This window comes from Bufo gargarizans, chromosome 1, assembly GCF_014858855.1.
Source record: "Bufo gargarizans isolate SCDJY-AF-19 chromosome 1, ASM1485885v1, whole genome shotgun sequence".
Taxonomy (NCBI): domain Eukaryota; kingdom Metazoa; phylum Chordata; class Amphibia; order Anura; family Bufonidae; genus Bufo; species Bufo gargarizans.
The window spans coordinates 226081762-226097182 of NC_058080.1; the positions used below are offsets into that span (position 1 = coordinate 226081762).

The window sequence follows — 15421 nt, forward strand, 5'->3', positions numbered from 1 at the left end:
ATCTCTGTACGGTCCATCATAAACGCAGATGATGGGCTGGTTACGGTTTCCTTGCTAAAATTGTATTATTTTACTGTGCTGATGTTGTATCCTCAGTGCAGGCATCGGATATAGGTCATCATACCTACCTTTAATAGATATAAGCTTGGGATTTACTATTTTATCTACATATAAATAAATGCTATATTTTAGTGGACTGCTTTTAACAATCCCTTTTCATTACAAGAGTACCCCAGTAGTAATCTGTGGCGAAACCTAGTGGCAAGAGAAAAGCAAGCATTATAAAATGTCACCCTGATGGTCTGCAGTGGGGATGTTGGATTACGCATGACTACTGTTTACTTTCACACTAACGTTATTATTTTCCGGTATTGAGATCCGTCTTCGGGTCTCAATACCGGGGGGGGGGGGGGGGGGCTTCCGTTTTGTCCCCATTCATTGTCAATGGGGACCAAATGTAAGCGAACAGAATGGAATGCTCCAAAATGCATTCTGTTCCGTTCTCATACCGGAGAGCAAACCGCAGCCAATGGGGACAGATCCGTTTTCTCTGACAATAGAAAATGGATCAGTCCTCCATTGACTTTCAATGGAGTTCATGACGGATCCATCTTGGCAATGTTAAGGATAATACAACCGGATCCGTTCATAACGGATGCAGATGGTTGTATTATCAGTAACGGAAACGTTTTTGCGAAACCCTTCCAGATCAGCAAAAACACTAGTGTGAAAGTAGTCTTAGCTACACTGCGTAGTTCAAGGTAGTAAGAGACACCCCCCAGCATCAGGGCATCAGCTTGGACCAATCATGGACAGGAGGGGTGTCTCAGACTACCACATACTCCCCTATATGCACTGTACCTAAAATGGAGTCACAGACCACAAAAGGAAACACAGAAAAGAGGAGGAATTTCACTGCAGGAGGATGGAGGCGCAGTGTACAAAAACTAGAGTAACATCTCTAGACAAAAGTGTTATGTTCAATCCCTAAGTGACATCCTCTGTACATCTATGGCAGAGGTCGTGCCTTTATAGAGAAGCAGGTGCCATAGCCGCTTTGTGCCCGTTTCAGACACTTGGGACTTATATCTGCGATTGGTAATAACACCAATCATAGACATTGAACTCCTCAGATGCTGTGGTCAATTGCGAGACGGCTTTCTTCCTCAGATGCCAACGGTGCCTGACGGCATCTCACCATGAGATTGGTGAACATGTTCATTGCTAGTGATATCACATTAGTGTTTGGGAAAAGCAATCTAATAACTGTAATTTCAGGTCCCCAAGGCAGCAAAAAAATAATAATTATTAGAGATGATAGATAGAGATATAGATAGATAGAGATATAGATATAGATAGATAGAGATATAGATAGATAGAGATATAGATATAGATAGATAGAGATATAGATATAGATAGATAGAGATATAGATATAGATAGATAGAGATATAGATATAGATAGATAGAGATATAGATATAGATAGATAGAGATATAGATATAGATATAGAGATATAGCTCGCGCTCTCGCTCTCGCTCGCTCGCGATATGCTATGCTCGCTCGCGCTTCGCTCTGCTCGCTCGCGCTCTCGCTTCGCTCGCTCGCGCTCTCGCTTCTCTAGCTCGCGCTCTCGCTCGCTCGCGCTCTCGCTCCTCGCCTCGCTCGCTCCGCTTCGCTCGCTCGCGCTCTCGCTGCTCGCTCGCTCTCTAGCTCGCTAGCGCTCTAGCTCGCTGAGATTCCTCGATAGGATCTACATATATAGATATACAGCGATATACATATATAGATATACAGAGATATACAGGTCCTTCTCCAAAAATTAGCATACTGTGATAAAGTTCATTATTTTCTGTAATGTACTGATAAACATTAGACTTTCATATATTTTAGATTCATTACACACCAACTGAAGTAGTTCAAGCCTTTTATTGTTTTAATATTTGATGATTTTGGCATACAGCTCATGAAAACACAAATTCCTATCTCCAAAAAATTAGCATATCATGTAAAGGTTCTCTAAACAAGCTATTAACCTAATCATCTGAATCAACTAATTAACTCTACACACCTGCAAAAGATTCCTGAGGCTTTTAAGAACTCCCAGCCTGGTTCATTACTCAAAACCGCAATCATGGGTAAGACTGCCGACCTGACTGCTGTCCAGAAGGCCATCATTGACACCCTCAAGCAAGAGGGTAAGACACAGAAAGAAATTTCTGAACGAATAGGCTGTTCCCAGAGTGCTGTATCAAGGCACCTCAATGGGAAGTCTGTGGGAAGGAAAAAGTGTGGCAGAAAACGCTGCACAACGAGAAGAGGTGACCGGACCCTGAGGAAGATTGTGGAGAAGGACCGATTCCAGACCTTGGGGGACCTGCGGAAGCAGTGGACTGAGTCTGGAGTAGAAACATCCAGAGCCACCGTGTACAGGCGTGTGCAGGAAATGGGCTACAGGTGCCGCATTCCCCAGGTCAAGCCACTTTTGAACCAGAAACAGCGGCAGAAGCGCCTGACCTGGGCTACAGAGAAGCAGCACTGGACTGTTGCATGTCATTCGGAAATCAAGGTGCCAGAGTCTGGAGGAAGACTGGGGAGAGGGAAATGCCAAAATGCCTGAAGTCCAGTGTCAAGTACCCACAGTCAGTGATGGTCTGGGGTGCCATGTTAGCTGCTGGTGTTGGTCCACTGTGTTTTATCAAGGGCAGGGTCAATGCAGCTAGCTATCAGGAGATTTTGGAGCACTTCATGCTTCCATCTGCTGAAAAGCTTTATGGAGATGAAGATTTCATTTTTCAACACGACCTGGCACCTGCTCACAGTGCCAAAACCACTGGTAAATTGTTTACTGACCATGGTATTACTGTGCTCAATTGGCCTGCCAACCCTCCTGACCTGAACCCCATAGAGAATCTCTGGGATATTGGGAAGAGAAAGTTGAGAGACGCAAGACCCAACACTCTGGATGAGCTTAAGGCCGCTATCGAAGCATCCTGGGCCTCCATAACACCTCAGCAGTGCCACAGGCTGATTGCCTCCATGCCACGCCGCATTGAAGCAGTCATTTCTGCAAAAGGATTCCCGACCAAGTATTGAGTGCATAACTGAACATAATTATTTGAAGGTTGACTTTTTTTTGTATTAAAAACACTTTTCTTTTATTGGTCGGATGAAATATGCTAATTGTTTTAGATAGGAAATTTGTGTTTTGATGAGCTGTATGCCAAAATCATCAATATTAAAACAATAAAAGGCTTGAACTACTTTAGTTGTGTGTAATGAATCTAAAATATATGAAAGTCTAATGTTTATCAGTACATTACAGAAAATAATGAACTTTATCACAATATGCTAATTTTTTTTGAAGGACCTGTATATAGATATATCTCTCTCATTATATATATCTATCTATCTCTCTCTAGATAGATAGAGATATATATAGATAGATCTATCTATCTATAGATATAGAGATATATATCTATATCTATATCTATATCTATATATATATATATATAGAGATATCTATATCTTTTTTTTTTTTATTATATTTATTTATAATTTTCTTCTTCTCATTACAACAAGACATAGATAGGGGTTAGCCATTACAAAAGTACATACCGTATTTATCGGCGTATAACACGCACTTTTTCCCCCTGAAAATAGGGGGCAAATGATGTATGCGTGTTATACGCCGATTAGGGCTGAAACGTGTCCTCCGGAGGCCAGAGAGGCAGGACTGAGCCGGCCGGCACAGCGGAGGGAGGAGGAGGGAGTCCCTCCCTCCCCACTGTGAGCGGCTGCCGCTGAAGACCAACGAGGACAGAGTAGGAGGAGGAGGAGGGGAGGGACTGTGGCCACTGCGCACCAATGAATGTGCCGGCCATATCCCACAGTTCCGATCGGAGTCCCAGCAGTGTAATGCTGGGGCTCCGATCGCTTACCATGGCAGCCAGGAGTCACGCTACTGAAGCCCTGGCTGCCATGGTATGTTAGTGAGCAGAGAGCAGCGCATTATACTCACGTGCGCTGTGGCCGCCGGTCGCTCCTTCTTCTGTCTGTGCGGCGGATTGCTAATGCTTACAGCATTAGCAATGCGCCGCACAGACCTATGAGAAGGAGCGACCGGCGGCCACAGCGCACGTGAGTATAATGCGCTGCTCTCTGCTCACTAACATACCATGGCAGCCAGGGCTTCAGTAGCGAGACTCCTGGCTGCCATGGTAAGCGATCGGAGCCCCAGCATTACACTGCTGGGGCTCCGATAGGAACTGACACTGCCACCAATGATGGGGGGGAGGAGGGGGACCCTGTGGCCACTGCCACCAATGATTAATACTGGGGAGGGAGGGGGGGGGTTTGCGTTACCAGAGGGGGCAGATCAGAGGCTTTATTTGAAATTTATTTATTTTTCCTGAAATTTCCCTCTAAAATGAAGGTGCGTGTTATACGCCCGTGCGTGTTATACGCCGATAAATACGGTATATACACCGTCATAAGTTACAAAAGTGTGTCATAACAGTTTTTTTCCCATCCTTTTTGCTTTTACATAAACCCAGTCATTTTCTTATTCTCTTTAGAACAAGACATAAATAGGAAATAGCCATTAAATAAAGTACAAATATACACCATCATAAGTTACAAAAGCGTGTCATAACAGTTTATCCCCTTCATTTTAACTTTTACAAAAACCCAGTAGGAGAAAGAGCTTCCCCCCCCCCCCTCCCATCCCCAACCCCACCCTCACCTCCTCCCTCCCCTCCACCCTTTTGGTTGTCTTGGGAGTATCCTCAAGGCCTTTCCTTTCAGTAACCTCTTTTCAGAAACTTGTATTTCCCCCTTTTTACTCCTTATTTGCTCACTGGTTTCACCTGCCTGGCTTTCTCATAGCTTGTCACCCTTTCACATAGATTTTTCCATTCTACCACACTTGGCGGGCTGCCCACTCCCCATCCTCTAGCCAAGACAACACGTGCCAGCAGACGACCTTTTTCCCATTTCCTTTCGCTTTCTCTGTCTACCCCGATTCTTCTAGTGTCTCCCAGGACTGCTATGCTGATCTCAAAAGGTGCAGATTTCCTTGTCTCTCTCTCGAGGTCCTGGAAGACTTGAGTCCAGTACCCCTGTATAGTCGGGCAAACAGGGCCGGCCTTAGGTGTTCAGGCGCCCTGTGCGAGATAACCTTGTGGCGCCCCCCCCCCCCCCCCCCAAAAAAAAAAAAAAAAAAACACTGCTTGTTGCTGGCATCATGGCATAGGCTGGCTGACTATCCAACCAAGTAGTTACCAGCCCTCACACCCCAAAGGCCGGTGTAATGTTATACTTCCCTAGTTCGTGAGATTTCCCTACCCTCGTCACTTCCGGTCGCACCGGACATGACGTGAGGAGGTGTGCAGCGCCGCGCAGGCGCACAACGACAGGTTAGGGAAATTTCACAGCAGAGTGCGCATGCGCCAGGAGCCTCGCCGGCGGTTAGGGTAGGGAAAAACTATGGGCCAATGTGCAGGCGCAGGGATCGGATGGATGTTCTCAGCTGAACACCGGCCGACACTGCGCATGCATCGGGAGCCTCACCAGCGGTTAGGGAAGGGAAAAATTACGTACGGGCCAGTGCTTTTTCCCTACCCTAACCGCTGGTGAGGCTCCCAGCGCATGCGCAGTGTCGGCCGGTGTCCAGCTGAGAAAATTCGTTTCCAATGTAGTATTAATAACTAAACAATTAAATAATAAACATATTGCATTGTCTACTTACCGCCAGGACAATTAGATGATCTGGACTCTGGCTGCAGTCTGGCTCTGGGGACTCCATTGTCACTCTCTCCCCCCCCCCTCCCTCTCTTGTCACTCTTTCCCCCCCCCCTTCCCTTGTCACTCTTTCCCCCCCCCCCCTTCCCTTGTCACTCTCATTATCCCCCCTCTCCCTTGTCACTCTCATTATTCCACCCGCCCTCCCTTGTCACTCTCATTATTTCCCCCCCCCCACTCTCATTATTTCCCCCCCCCACTCTCATTATTTCCCCCCCCCCACTCTCATTATTCCCCCCCCCACTCTCATTATTCCCCCCCCCCACTCTCATTATTCCCCCCCCCACTCTCATTATTCCCCCCCCCCCACTCATTATTTCCCCCCCCCCCACTCATTATTTCCCCCCCCCCCACTCTCATTATTTCCCCCCCCCCCCACTCTCATTATTTCCCCCCCCCCCCACTCTCATTATTTCCCCCCCCCCCACTCTCATTATTCCCCCCCCCCTCTCATTATTCTCCCCCCCCCCCCACTCTCATTATTCCCCCCCCCCCCATGTCACTCTCTTTCGTTCCTCCCCCCTCCCCCCTTGTCACTCTCTTTCTACTCCCACGTCCCACCTCCACCTCTAGTGTAGCGTGGCCGAGCTCTGTTAGGTCCGCGGTACAGGAGCATTTGTTTCCTGTACCCGGCCGGACTGACAGGAAGTGCACACTAAGTGAGCACTTCCTGTCAGTCCGGCCGGGTACAGGAAACAAAAGCTCCTGTACCGCGGACCTAACGGAGCTCGGCCACGCTACATTAACAGGCGCAGGATTCTTTAGAGCGGCAAGCGCTCAGCCTCAGCCACTCAGGCGGCGCAGAGTGAGGGGCGACGCCAGCCGCCCCCAACTTATATAAGCAACTTTTTTTTTTTTAAACCGCAACGGGCGCCGGGCGCCCCCTGCTGAATATAGGAGGGGGGGGGGCCCCCCGTGGGAAAACATAAGTGCCGCCTCGCCTGCCCATATTACATTGCGGGCTGTCGGCCGCCCGGCGCCCCTGTTGCTATGGCGCCCTGTGCGGCCGCACAGCCCGCACACCCCAAAGGCCGGCCCTGCGGGCAAAACCAGATCAGATGGAAAAAAAATCGGCCCTCTCCTCTCCGCACTTCCAGCATTTTGCCTCTCCTGTTTTATACATCTTACTCATAACCCTTGGGGTGATGTAGGTCCGGTGAAGGATAAAAAACTGCGTCAATCGGAAGCCACTGGAGATTGTACTCCTTTTAACATTTTTATATATATTTCTCCAGTCCAAAATTAAGGGTTCCACCTCTTGTGCCCATTTCTTTTCACTGTTAAATCTAATCACCCCTCCCAAGCCTTTCTTTATCTTTTTATAAATCTGTGAGATTGAAACTTTACTCCCTATTCCCTGATAGCAAAATTCGGCAAATTCTGAGTGTTTCGTAATAAAATATTCTCTATTCTCCGTTTTGTCAAAAGCGTGTTTCAGTCTACTATATCTAAACCATGTGAGGTAATCTTTATCTATGCTTAAACCCATTTCCTCTGGTGTCTTCAACTTTCCTTCCACTACTATCTGGGGCACAAATCTAATGCCCTTTTTATCCCAAAACAAAAAATCTTCAAACTTCAAAAATTCTTTTAAGTTTATATTTCCCCAAATGGGTGAAAACTTTAGTGAGTGATTTATTCCTAATAATTTTTTGATATTAACCCAAACTAAATGTATCATCTTACTAATTGGGCACTGCCTCCCCTTTATTTTTATCATTCCTGCTTCCAATGTACTGATAATGTTATATTGGAGACCTCCCAACTCCCCTTCCAGGAAGCGACGCAGTCTGTCGTCCTCCATCATTAACCACTGGAGCTGGGATGCAAAATAGTAGCCCCTAAAGCATGGGATGGACAGACCGCCATCTTCCTCATCTAGCCATAGGTATTTTTGTTTCAGCCTGACCCTTTTTCTCCCCCAAATAAGATTGTTTATCGCTCCTTCTAATGCATTGAAAAAATGGTCCCCTATCCAGATTGGGCAAGAGGAAATAATATACAAAATCTGTGGTAATAGAACCATCTTTATTATTGCTATTCGGTCCGCTTGTCGGATCAACAGCTTTTGCCAAGAACTTGTTTTTTCCCTAACCCTTTTTAACAGAGGGTCAATATTGAGTTCTAGATACTCCTGTATCCTCGAGCTAACTTTTATTCCCAGATATTCAAACGATTCCGTAGGTTTCAAGATTTTAACGTTAATTTCCTCCGGCCCAATTTCCTGGCCCATTGGGAGCAATACCGACTTTGTCCAGTTCACCCTAAAGCCGGAGACAAGGCCAAACTGGTTAACTACCTCCATCAGATGCTGTACCATTGGTACCCCTCCATCCACAAAAAACAGAATATCATCAGCGTAGAGGCATATCTTATCCAGTGCACCATCTCCTCCAAATCCCCTTATTTTTCCGTCTGCTCGGACCTTACAGGCTAGTGGCTCAACAAATATAGCAAACAGTAATGGGGAGAGTGGACACCCCTGACGGGTTCCCCTCTGCAAAGGTATTGACTCTGATATTACTCCATTGATCCTAACCCTAACTTTCGAGTTGTTATATGAAAGCTGTACCCATTTAATAAATTTCTCTCCCAGGTTAAACTCGTGCATAGCCTTCCAGAGGTATGCCCATTCCACCCTGTCAAACGCTTTCTCAGCGTCCAAAGACAGGATGGAATGGGCACCCTCACCAACCATCTGCATATTCAACAATGTCCGTCTAATATTCGTCTGCGCCTGACGTTTGGGTACAAACCCGGTTTGGTCCGGATGTATTAACTTCTCAATAACTTTTCTTAGGCGGTTTGCAAGTAATTTAGCACATATATTTTAAAATCGGTGTTGAGGAGAGAGATGGGGCGATACGAATCCACCTTTCTCTCGTCCTTCCCCTTTTTGCCTATCAAACTTATTACAGCCTCGGAGAGAGAGGACGGGAGTGCGCCGCTATCCATTGATTCATTTAAGACCTGTACTAGCACTGGAAGAATGACATCTCCATACCTTCTATATATCTCAAAGGGTAAGCCATCCAGCCCGGGACTGGTGTTCCCCTGAATAGTTTTCAGTGTCTCCCGTAATTCCTCAACTTCAATGGGGCCGTTCAACCAATCCCTCTCCTCATCCGAGAGTCTGGGAATCGGTACTCCCTCCATGAAGATTCTAAATTCTTCAGGCCCCCCCCTCCCTCCGAGGAGTAAAGGCCCCCATAGTATTCAATAAATTCGCGCTCTCTCTCTCCTTGGCTGGATACCATCCCCCCAGCTCTCCCCTCAACACCGTCAATCCTGTTACCCCCCCTTTGATTCTGTATAAGTGTGGACAGCAATCTTCCCGACTTCCCAGATTCCCTGAAGTATCGTTCCCCCTCAAAAAACACTTTTTGTTGTGCCTTATCGCTCAGATAATTCCTCAGTGTACTTTTAGCCTGATCCAGCTGGCTTATCAATTCAGGGATTTTCTTAGTCATGAGTTCTGCTTCTATTTCTTTTATCCTATCTGTCAGCTTTCTCTCCTGTTCTGCAAATCCCCTCTTCAGGCCCTTAATTTTACTTATCAAAATGCCACGTAGAAATGCCTTAAAGGCATCCCAGACATACCCTGAGCCTGCTGACCCTAAATTATATTTCCAGAACTCCTCTATATTCACCCTAATATCTTCTTCCTCCTTGATTAAATTCAGCCAGTGAGGATTCAGGCGAAACTCCCGAGTTATTCGTCTTAGATTTGTTTTAAACCGCAGGCAAACAGGGGAGTGATCTGAAATACTATTCACTTCGTACCTCATGCTGGAAATTTTATTTACCAATTCTGAGCTAACCAGTGCCAAATCTATTCTGGACATTATTTTATTTCCCCGACTAAAACAGGAAAACCCTGGCTTGTCATCATAAAGGTGTCTCCACACATCTATTAGGGATAGTTCCTGCGATATTTTCCACAGCACTGATTGTCACCCAGTCACCTTTTTATCCTTTGGGATCACAGAGTATCTGTCTAACTCGTCATTCATAACGTTATTTAGATCCCCCATAATTACTATGGGGCATTTGCCCCTTGAATCTGCATACTCCACTAAACTATGGATAACCGTTAAAGAAAAGGGGGGGAGGTATATACACGAAGGCCAAGATACATACAATACCGTTCCATTGACAATGAAGGAATACATATCTACCCCGGTCGTCTATTTTCTCGTCAATTGGACGGAAGTCTACATTGTAATGCACGTATACACTAACTCCGGATGAATATGTAGAAAAACATGAATGGTATTGATACCGGGCCCATTTCTTCTTTAACAGATTTATTTTATCTTTTGTACTATGTGTCTCCATTAGTCCTACAATAGCCGGGAGATGTCTAGAGACATTATCGAAAACCATTACCCTTTTGACCCTGTCTCCGAGGCCCCGTACATTCCATGTCATAATACTACTCATTCAGATCAGTCACTTGCTTTTTCTTCACCTTGGACCCTACTAGACCTCCCAAGACAACCATTCCCACCCTACTCCCTCCCCCCTCTCCCTCCCCCCTCCCCCCCCAGACCTCAAATAACCTCTAAAGTAACGGTACATACCCCGAAGTCCACTTTCTTTTCTTTGACCAGTTCTACACGTAGTCAGCGCTATCAGCGCACCAGTTCACACAGAAAAAAGAAAAGGCATCGGGACCGGTACCTTCTTTCTTTCGTCGCCGGGAGAATCGCATCCGGGACGGGGGAGACCTCACCAAGCCACTCGTGGGTAGGTTAAAAGGGAGCTTGCATCTTTTTGCGTCCTCTACACCCGCCCCAATTCCATTTCTTTGACGGCTGCTATAGTCGGGGACCCTTGCTGCAACGGTGCCAAGGCACCCGATCGATCTCCTGGGGGAGAGGAGGCAGTCTCGTACCCCTGCAGCAGCGGCAGCTCCGGAGCACTCGGCCCAACCATCAGTGACGCACCGCTGGCATCGGGTAGCAGGTATTCGGCGTTCAAGCGCCACAGCCCATGAGGCGGGGGGGGGGGCGGGAGCACGGCACGTCCTACGTCATGCCATTACGTCTCTCATCCTATATCTCTATATATCTATCTCTAATAATAATAATTCAAGAAAAGTAAAAATAAATAAATTCAAAGCACTCCTTTCTTCATAATAAAAAGTAAACAAAAAAATAAAGATCGCATACACCGCCAAGTCCAAAATGCCTGAAAGGAGAGTTGAGCGAACCTGCCTTGACAGGTTAGAGTTCAGGGTTTAAGTGAACCATGTAATGGATTCCGTTCCCAAGGAATCCATAACCTAATTCAATGCCGGCATGCCAAACGGAATGACTTTGAAGGGATTCAGTTTTGCAAGCCATCATAATAAAAAATTACTAAAAAAGTCATACTAAAAAAGTCATACACACTCCAAAATTGTATAAATAAAACTAGACAAAGCACAGATGGGAAAAGGTATAAGATCAGAATATGCCCAAGCACAGAAGAATGATTATTTTTTTACATTTTTCCAGTATTAAAGCATAAGAAAAATTATCAGGTCAGTTTTACCAGATAGGAAATATTGTAAACCCCTTTTTTTCCCCAATTCTACCCCATTTGGAATTTGTTTCCAGCTTCCCATTAGATTGTATGCAAAATTAAATGGGGCCATTAGAAAGTACAACTTGTCCTGCAAAAAATCTATGTGAATGGAAAAATTAAAAAAAGTTATGGGTCTGGGAAGGCAGGGAGTAAAAAATTAAAATGAAAAAAATGGATCTCACAATGTCTAATAAATACAGTGCAACCTAAGGCAACACAGGCTGAAGAAAACTGAAAAGAAAAAAAGAAATTCCCCTCTTGATAAATCTTCCCTCCACAAAATAAAAAAGTTAAAAGGGGTTGTCCGGGATTGGTGATATTTGCTTAAGTGCACTGTAGTCACCTTAATTGTACATACATGCCCGCATAATCTTTCTTTTCCTTTTCTGATGCCCCGTATTCTAATCCAAATTTGGAGCCGGAAGTGCAGTTTCTCTACAAGTTAGTGACGTACCGGGCCCCTCAGTGGAGAGCAAAGCCTCTTCTTCCGCTTTGCAAGGAGCCCGGTGACGTCACCGGCACCCACGAACATTATTCAGAGCGCAGAGAGGGCGGGTAGTAGGTGGAAACAGGCTGCGCTAAGTAACGGCCCTCTGGTCCGGTGACGTCACCGGCACACAAGAATATTATGCAGAGCGCAGGGAGGGAGGTTTGTAGGAGGAAACTTCAGGGCTATGTAACGCCCCTCTGATCCGGTGACATCACAGGGCATTGTGCAGCCTTAGCTATGACGATAGAGAGGTATATGCGGGCAGGAGGCGGAATACAAATGAGGGGGGAGGATGCACGGAGGAGTGGAGACTGATCTGACTGACAGCCCGGACGCCGCTATGCTGCGCTGCCTTGTGGGACCCACAAGTCAGTGCGTCAGGAAGTTACCACAGATGTACACAAACATGTCAATATTCAGTGGGGGACCGTGGAAGCACTGGAGGAGTGCTAAAAATACAGGAACACAACAGGAGGACCTTAAATCAGCTAGACATGGTAAAATATCATGTTTTTAAAAATCTTTTTGATCCCGGACAACCCCTTTAACCTTTCCTCACTGACAAATGCTGATTGACAACTGTAAAAAAATGGATTATGAAGAGCTAAAAAAGACAAGCCCATACTAAAAATCTGGAAATTAGACAATTAGTTGACACTAGAAGACCTGTATATTTTATTACATAGAAAACGATAATCAAATTGCAGGAACCAACTCTGTGAAAAAGGCTCACCTGTTGACATGGCAGCTACTCTGTCAATTCCTTTGTCCTCCTGTTGGATGTCCTTTAAGAACTGTCCCACTGTGGTGGTCATGGGTTTGATGGTAAACTGGCAACGTTCATTTCGAGATGGTAGTGTGAGAGTCACAACAGGGAGCCCATGATTGTATTGGACAGTCACATCTAAAAGCACAGTGAAATACAATATGAGAAGGTAAGGGCTTCTGTCATCCCCAAAACACTTTTTTGGGGCTTGTTAAAATCCTTATTTAACGACTATTCCCTATATAGGGCTCTTACCTTTGTCTGTGGCTTAGTTTCCATAAAAATCGATCTTTTAAAATATGCAAATCGCTTCACTACCAGCAAGTAAGGCGTCTACTTGCTGGTAGCCGCTGCAAAAAAACGCCCCATCCTCTTGTTGATTGACAGGGCCAGCAGCGATCTCCTCCTCCGGCTGGCCCTGTCAGCATTTCAAAAATCCTGCGCCTGTCTTCATTCGGCGCAGGCACTCTGAGAGAAGGAGGCTCGCCTCCTCAGCACTCCCTCAGTGCGCCTGCGTCGATGATGTCACCGAAAGAGAAGACATCATCGGCGCACTGAGGGAGTGCCTCCTTCTCTCAGAGCGCCTGCGCCGAATGAAGACAGGCGCAGGATTTGAAATGCTGACAGGGCCAGCCAGAGAGCGATCGCTGGCCCTGTCAATCAACAGGAGGAGGGGGCGGTTACCAGCAAGTAGACGCCCTACTTGCTGGTAGTGAAGCGATTTGCATATTTTAAAAGATCGATTTTTATGGAAACGAAGCTACAGACAGAGGTAAGAACCCTATATAGGGAATAGTCGTTAAATAAGGATTTTAACAAGCCCCCAACCCCCCCAAAAAAATAAAAAAATGTATATGTTTTGGGGTTGACAGAAGCCCTTTAATGTGCACATACAGGTAAATAGCACTCAGTATGCAGAAATATTCCGACACTGGATTTCAGAAGGCATAAAGGGCATCTGGATGCAAAGTATTTTTCACTGATGGTTGCTGGGAGATCTGGAGTTTTCATCAGCTTTTATTTATGCACGTGAAAAACACATTGAAAACGTATTGCCTCTACGTGGAAAAAACTGAAACATGGAACACAGACAAAAATCATTCATCTTGCATGCAAAACCATCAGTTTTCCCATAACAGGCCCTGATTCTGTATCACCTGTGTGAAATAAGCCTTATAATGCCACCTTTTGATTCCCTCTTAGTTTGTCCACCTCGCGAGTCAGACCTGGTGGTCACACATGCTCAGTAGTTTAGTCCCCCTTCTCGATAGCTGGAACAACTACTGTGTGTACAAACCCATCATGCAGACTCTCCAATAAGAAACAGTGGAGTAGAGGCAGCTTCTTCTCACCAGCACTGGACACATTAAAAGGGGTCTCTGGATTACAGATACTGATGACCTATCCTTAAGATAGGTCATCAACATTAGGGTCCATTCACACGTCCGCAAAATGGGTCCGCATCCGTTCCTCAATTTTGCGGAACGGGTGCAGACCTATTCATTTTCAATGGGGCCGGAATGTGCTGTCCGCATTTGCAGATCCGCACTTCAGCATCTGTGCTTCCGCAAAAAAATAGAACATGTCCTATTCTTGTCCGCAAATTGCGGAATGAACAGTGCCAGTGTCTGTATTTTGCGGATCCACAGAACACTTACGGACATGTGAATGGACCCTTAGATTAGCTAGAGTCGAACACTGTTGTTTCAGGCAGCCAGAAACTATACCGAGTACAGTGTAAAGCTCCATACTGTGTACTTCAGTTCGGATCCCATTCAAGTGAATAGAAGCTGCGCTGCAGTACGCAGACACTGGAAACTACATAGTGTACGAAGGCTTCTGCTTGCACTCCACACACCAGTATAGTTTCCAGAGTTCCCGAAATAGCTTATTGGTGGGGGTGCCGGGTGTGGGACCCTAACCGATCTGCTTTGAGGATAGGTCCTCAATATCTATAGCCCGAATAACCCCTTTAAGTGTAGGTTCGTGAGGGGGGGGGGGTTTGGGGCTATAACAAGCCCGCATTGATGCAATTTTCATAAAACGTATCAAACATTGCATGTTGATTGATAAATTTGGTGTATCTTTATAAATAAACCTTTTCTTTACAGGTGTTACTCTAGATTTTATACTGGAGTAGGATGTCGCCTCAAAAGCAGCTGATAAATCTGGCATACACTTATTTTTTGTGGATCGGACATGGCCCCATTAATTTCAATGGGGCTGCAAAAGATGCGGACGCCACTGTCCGCATCCGTATGTCCGTTCTGCGACACGTTTTTCCGTAGAACATGTCATACTTTTGTCAGTTTTGCAGACAAGAAAAGGCATTTGCAATATATTGTGGGGCGTACAAAAAGGGAAAATGCAGATGCACACGGCCGATATTCGCGTTTTGCAGATACGCTATTTGTAGACCACAAAAACAGATATGGCCGTGTATATGAGGCCTAATTAATATGGCTAAACACTTTTCAACATACTGTACAAAAGTGGCAATAGTGGAGTGAAATCATAAAAAGTAAAGCAAAAAAAAATAAGGTGGAAATTAAATACATTTGTTTTGCATGGTTTAACATTGTGAATGAATATTTATTGATGAGACAACCCCTTTAATACTATAGAAGACTATTTTGTTACATTACTGTGTACATGCATGTTCCATCAAAACTAAATACAGTGTAAATAACTTACCACTAGAGGGCGGTTGTGTGCTGTAAAAAACTCCAGTGCAGAACTGCAACCTATGTCTTACATTTCTAGCCTATAAAAACAATACAAAGAGAAAGAAAAAT

General features: G+C 45.5%; 1 protein-coding gene across 2 annotated transcripts in view; it reads right to left on the bottom strand.

The window, feature by feature from the left end:
- Positions 1-15421, bottom strand: part of MCUB (mitochondrial calcium uniporter dominant negative subunit beta) — a 72315-nt gene that overhangs the window by 20986 nt on the left and 35908 nt on the right. For both annotated transcript variants that reach the window (XM_044301898.1, XM_044301907.1), the window contains 2 exons: positions 15321-15390; positions 12594-12764 (listed from right to left, as the gene is read on the bottom strand). In XM_044301898.1, coding sequence (XP_044157833.1) covers positions 12594-12764; positions 15321-15390 — 241 coding nt within the window. The remainder of the gene's footprint in view (positions 1-12593; positions 12765-15320; positions 15391-15421) is intronic.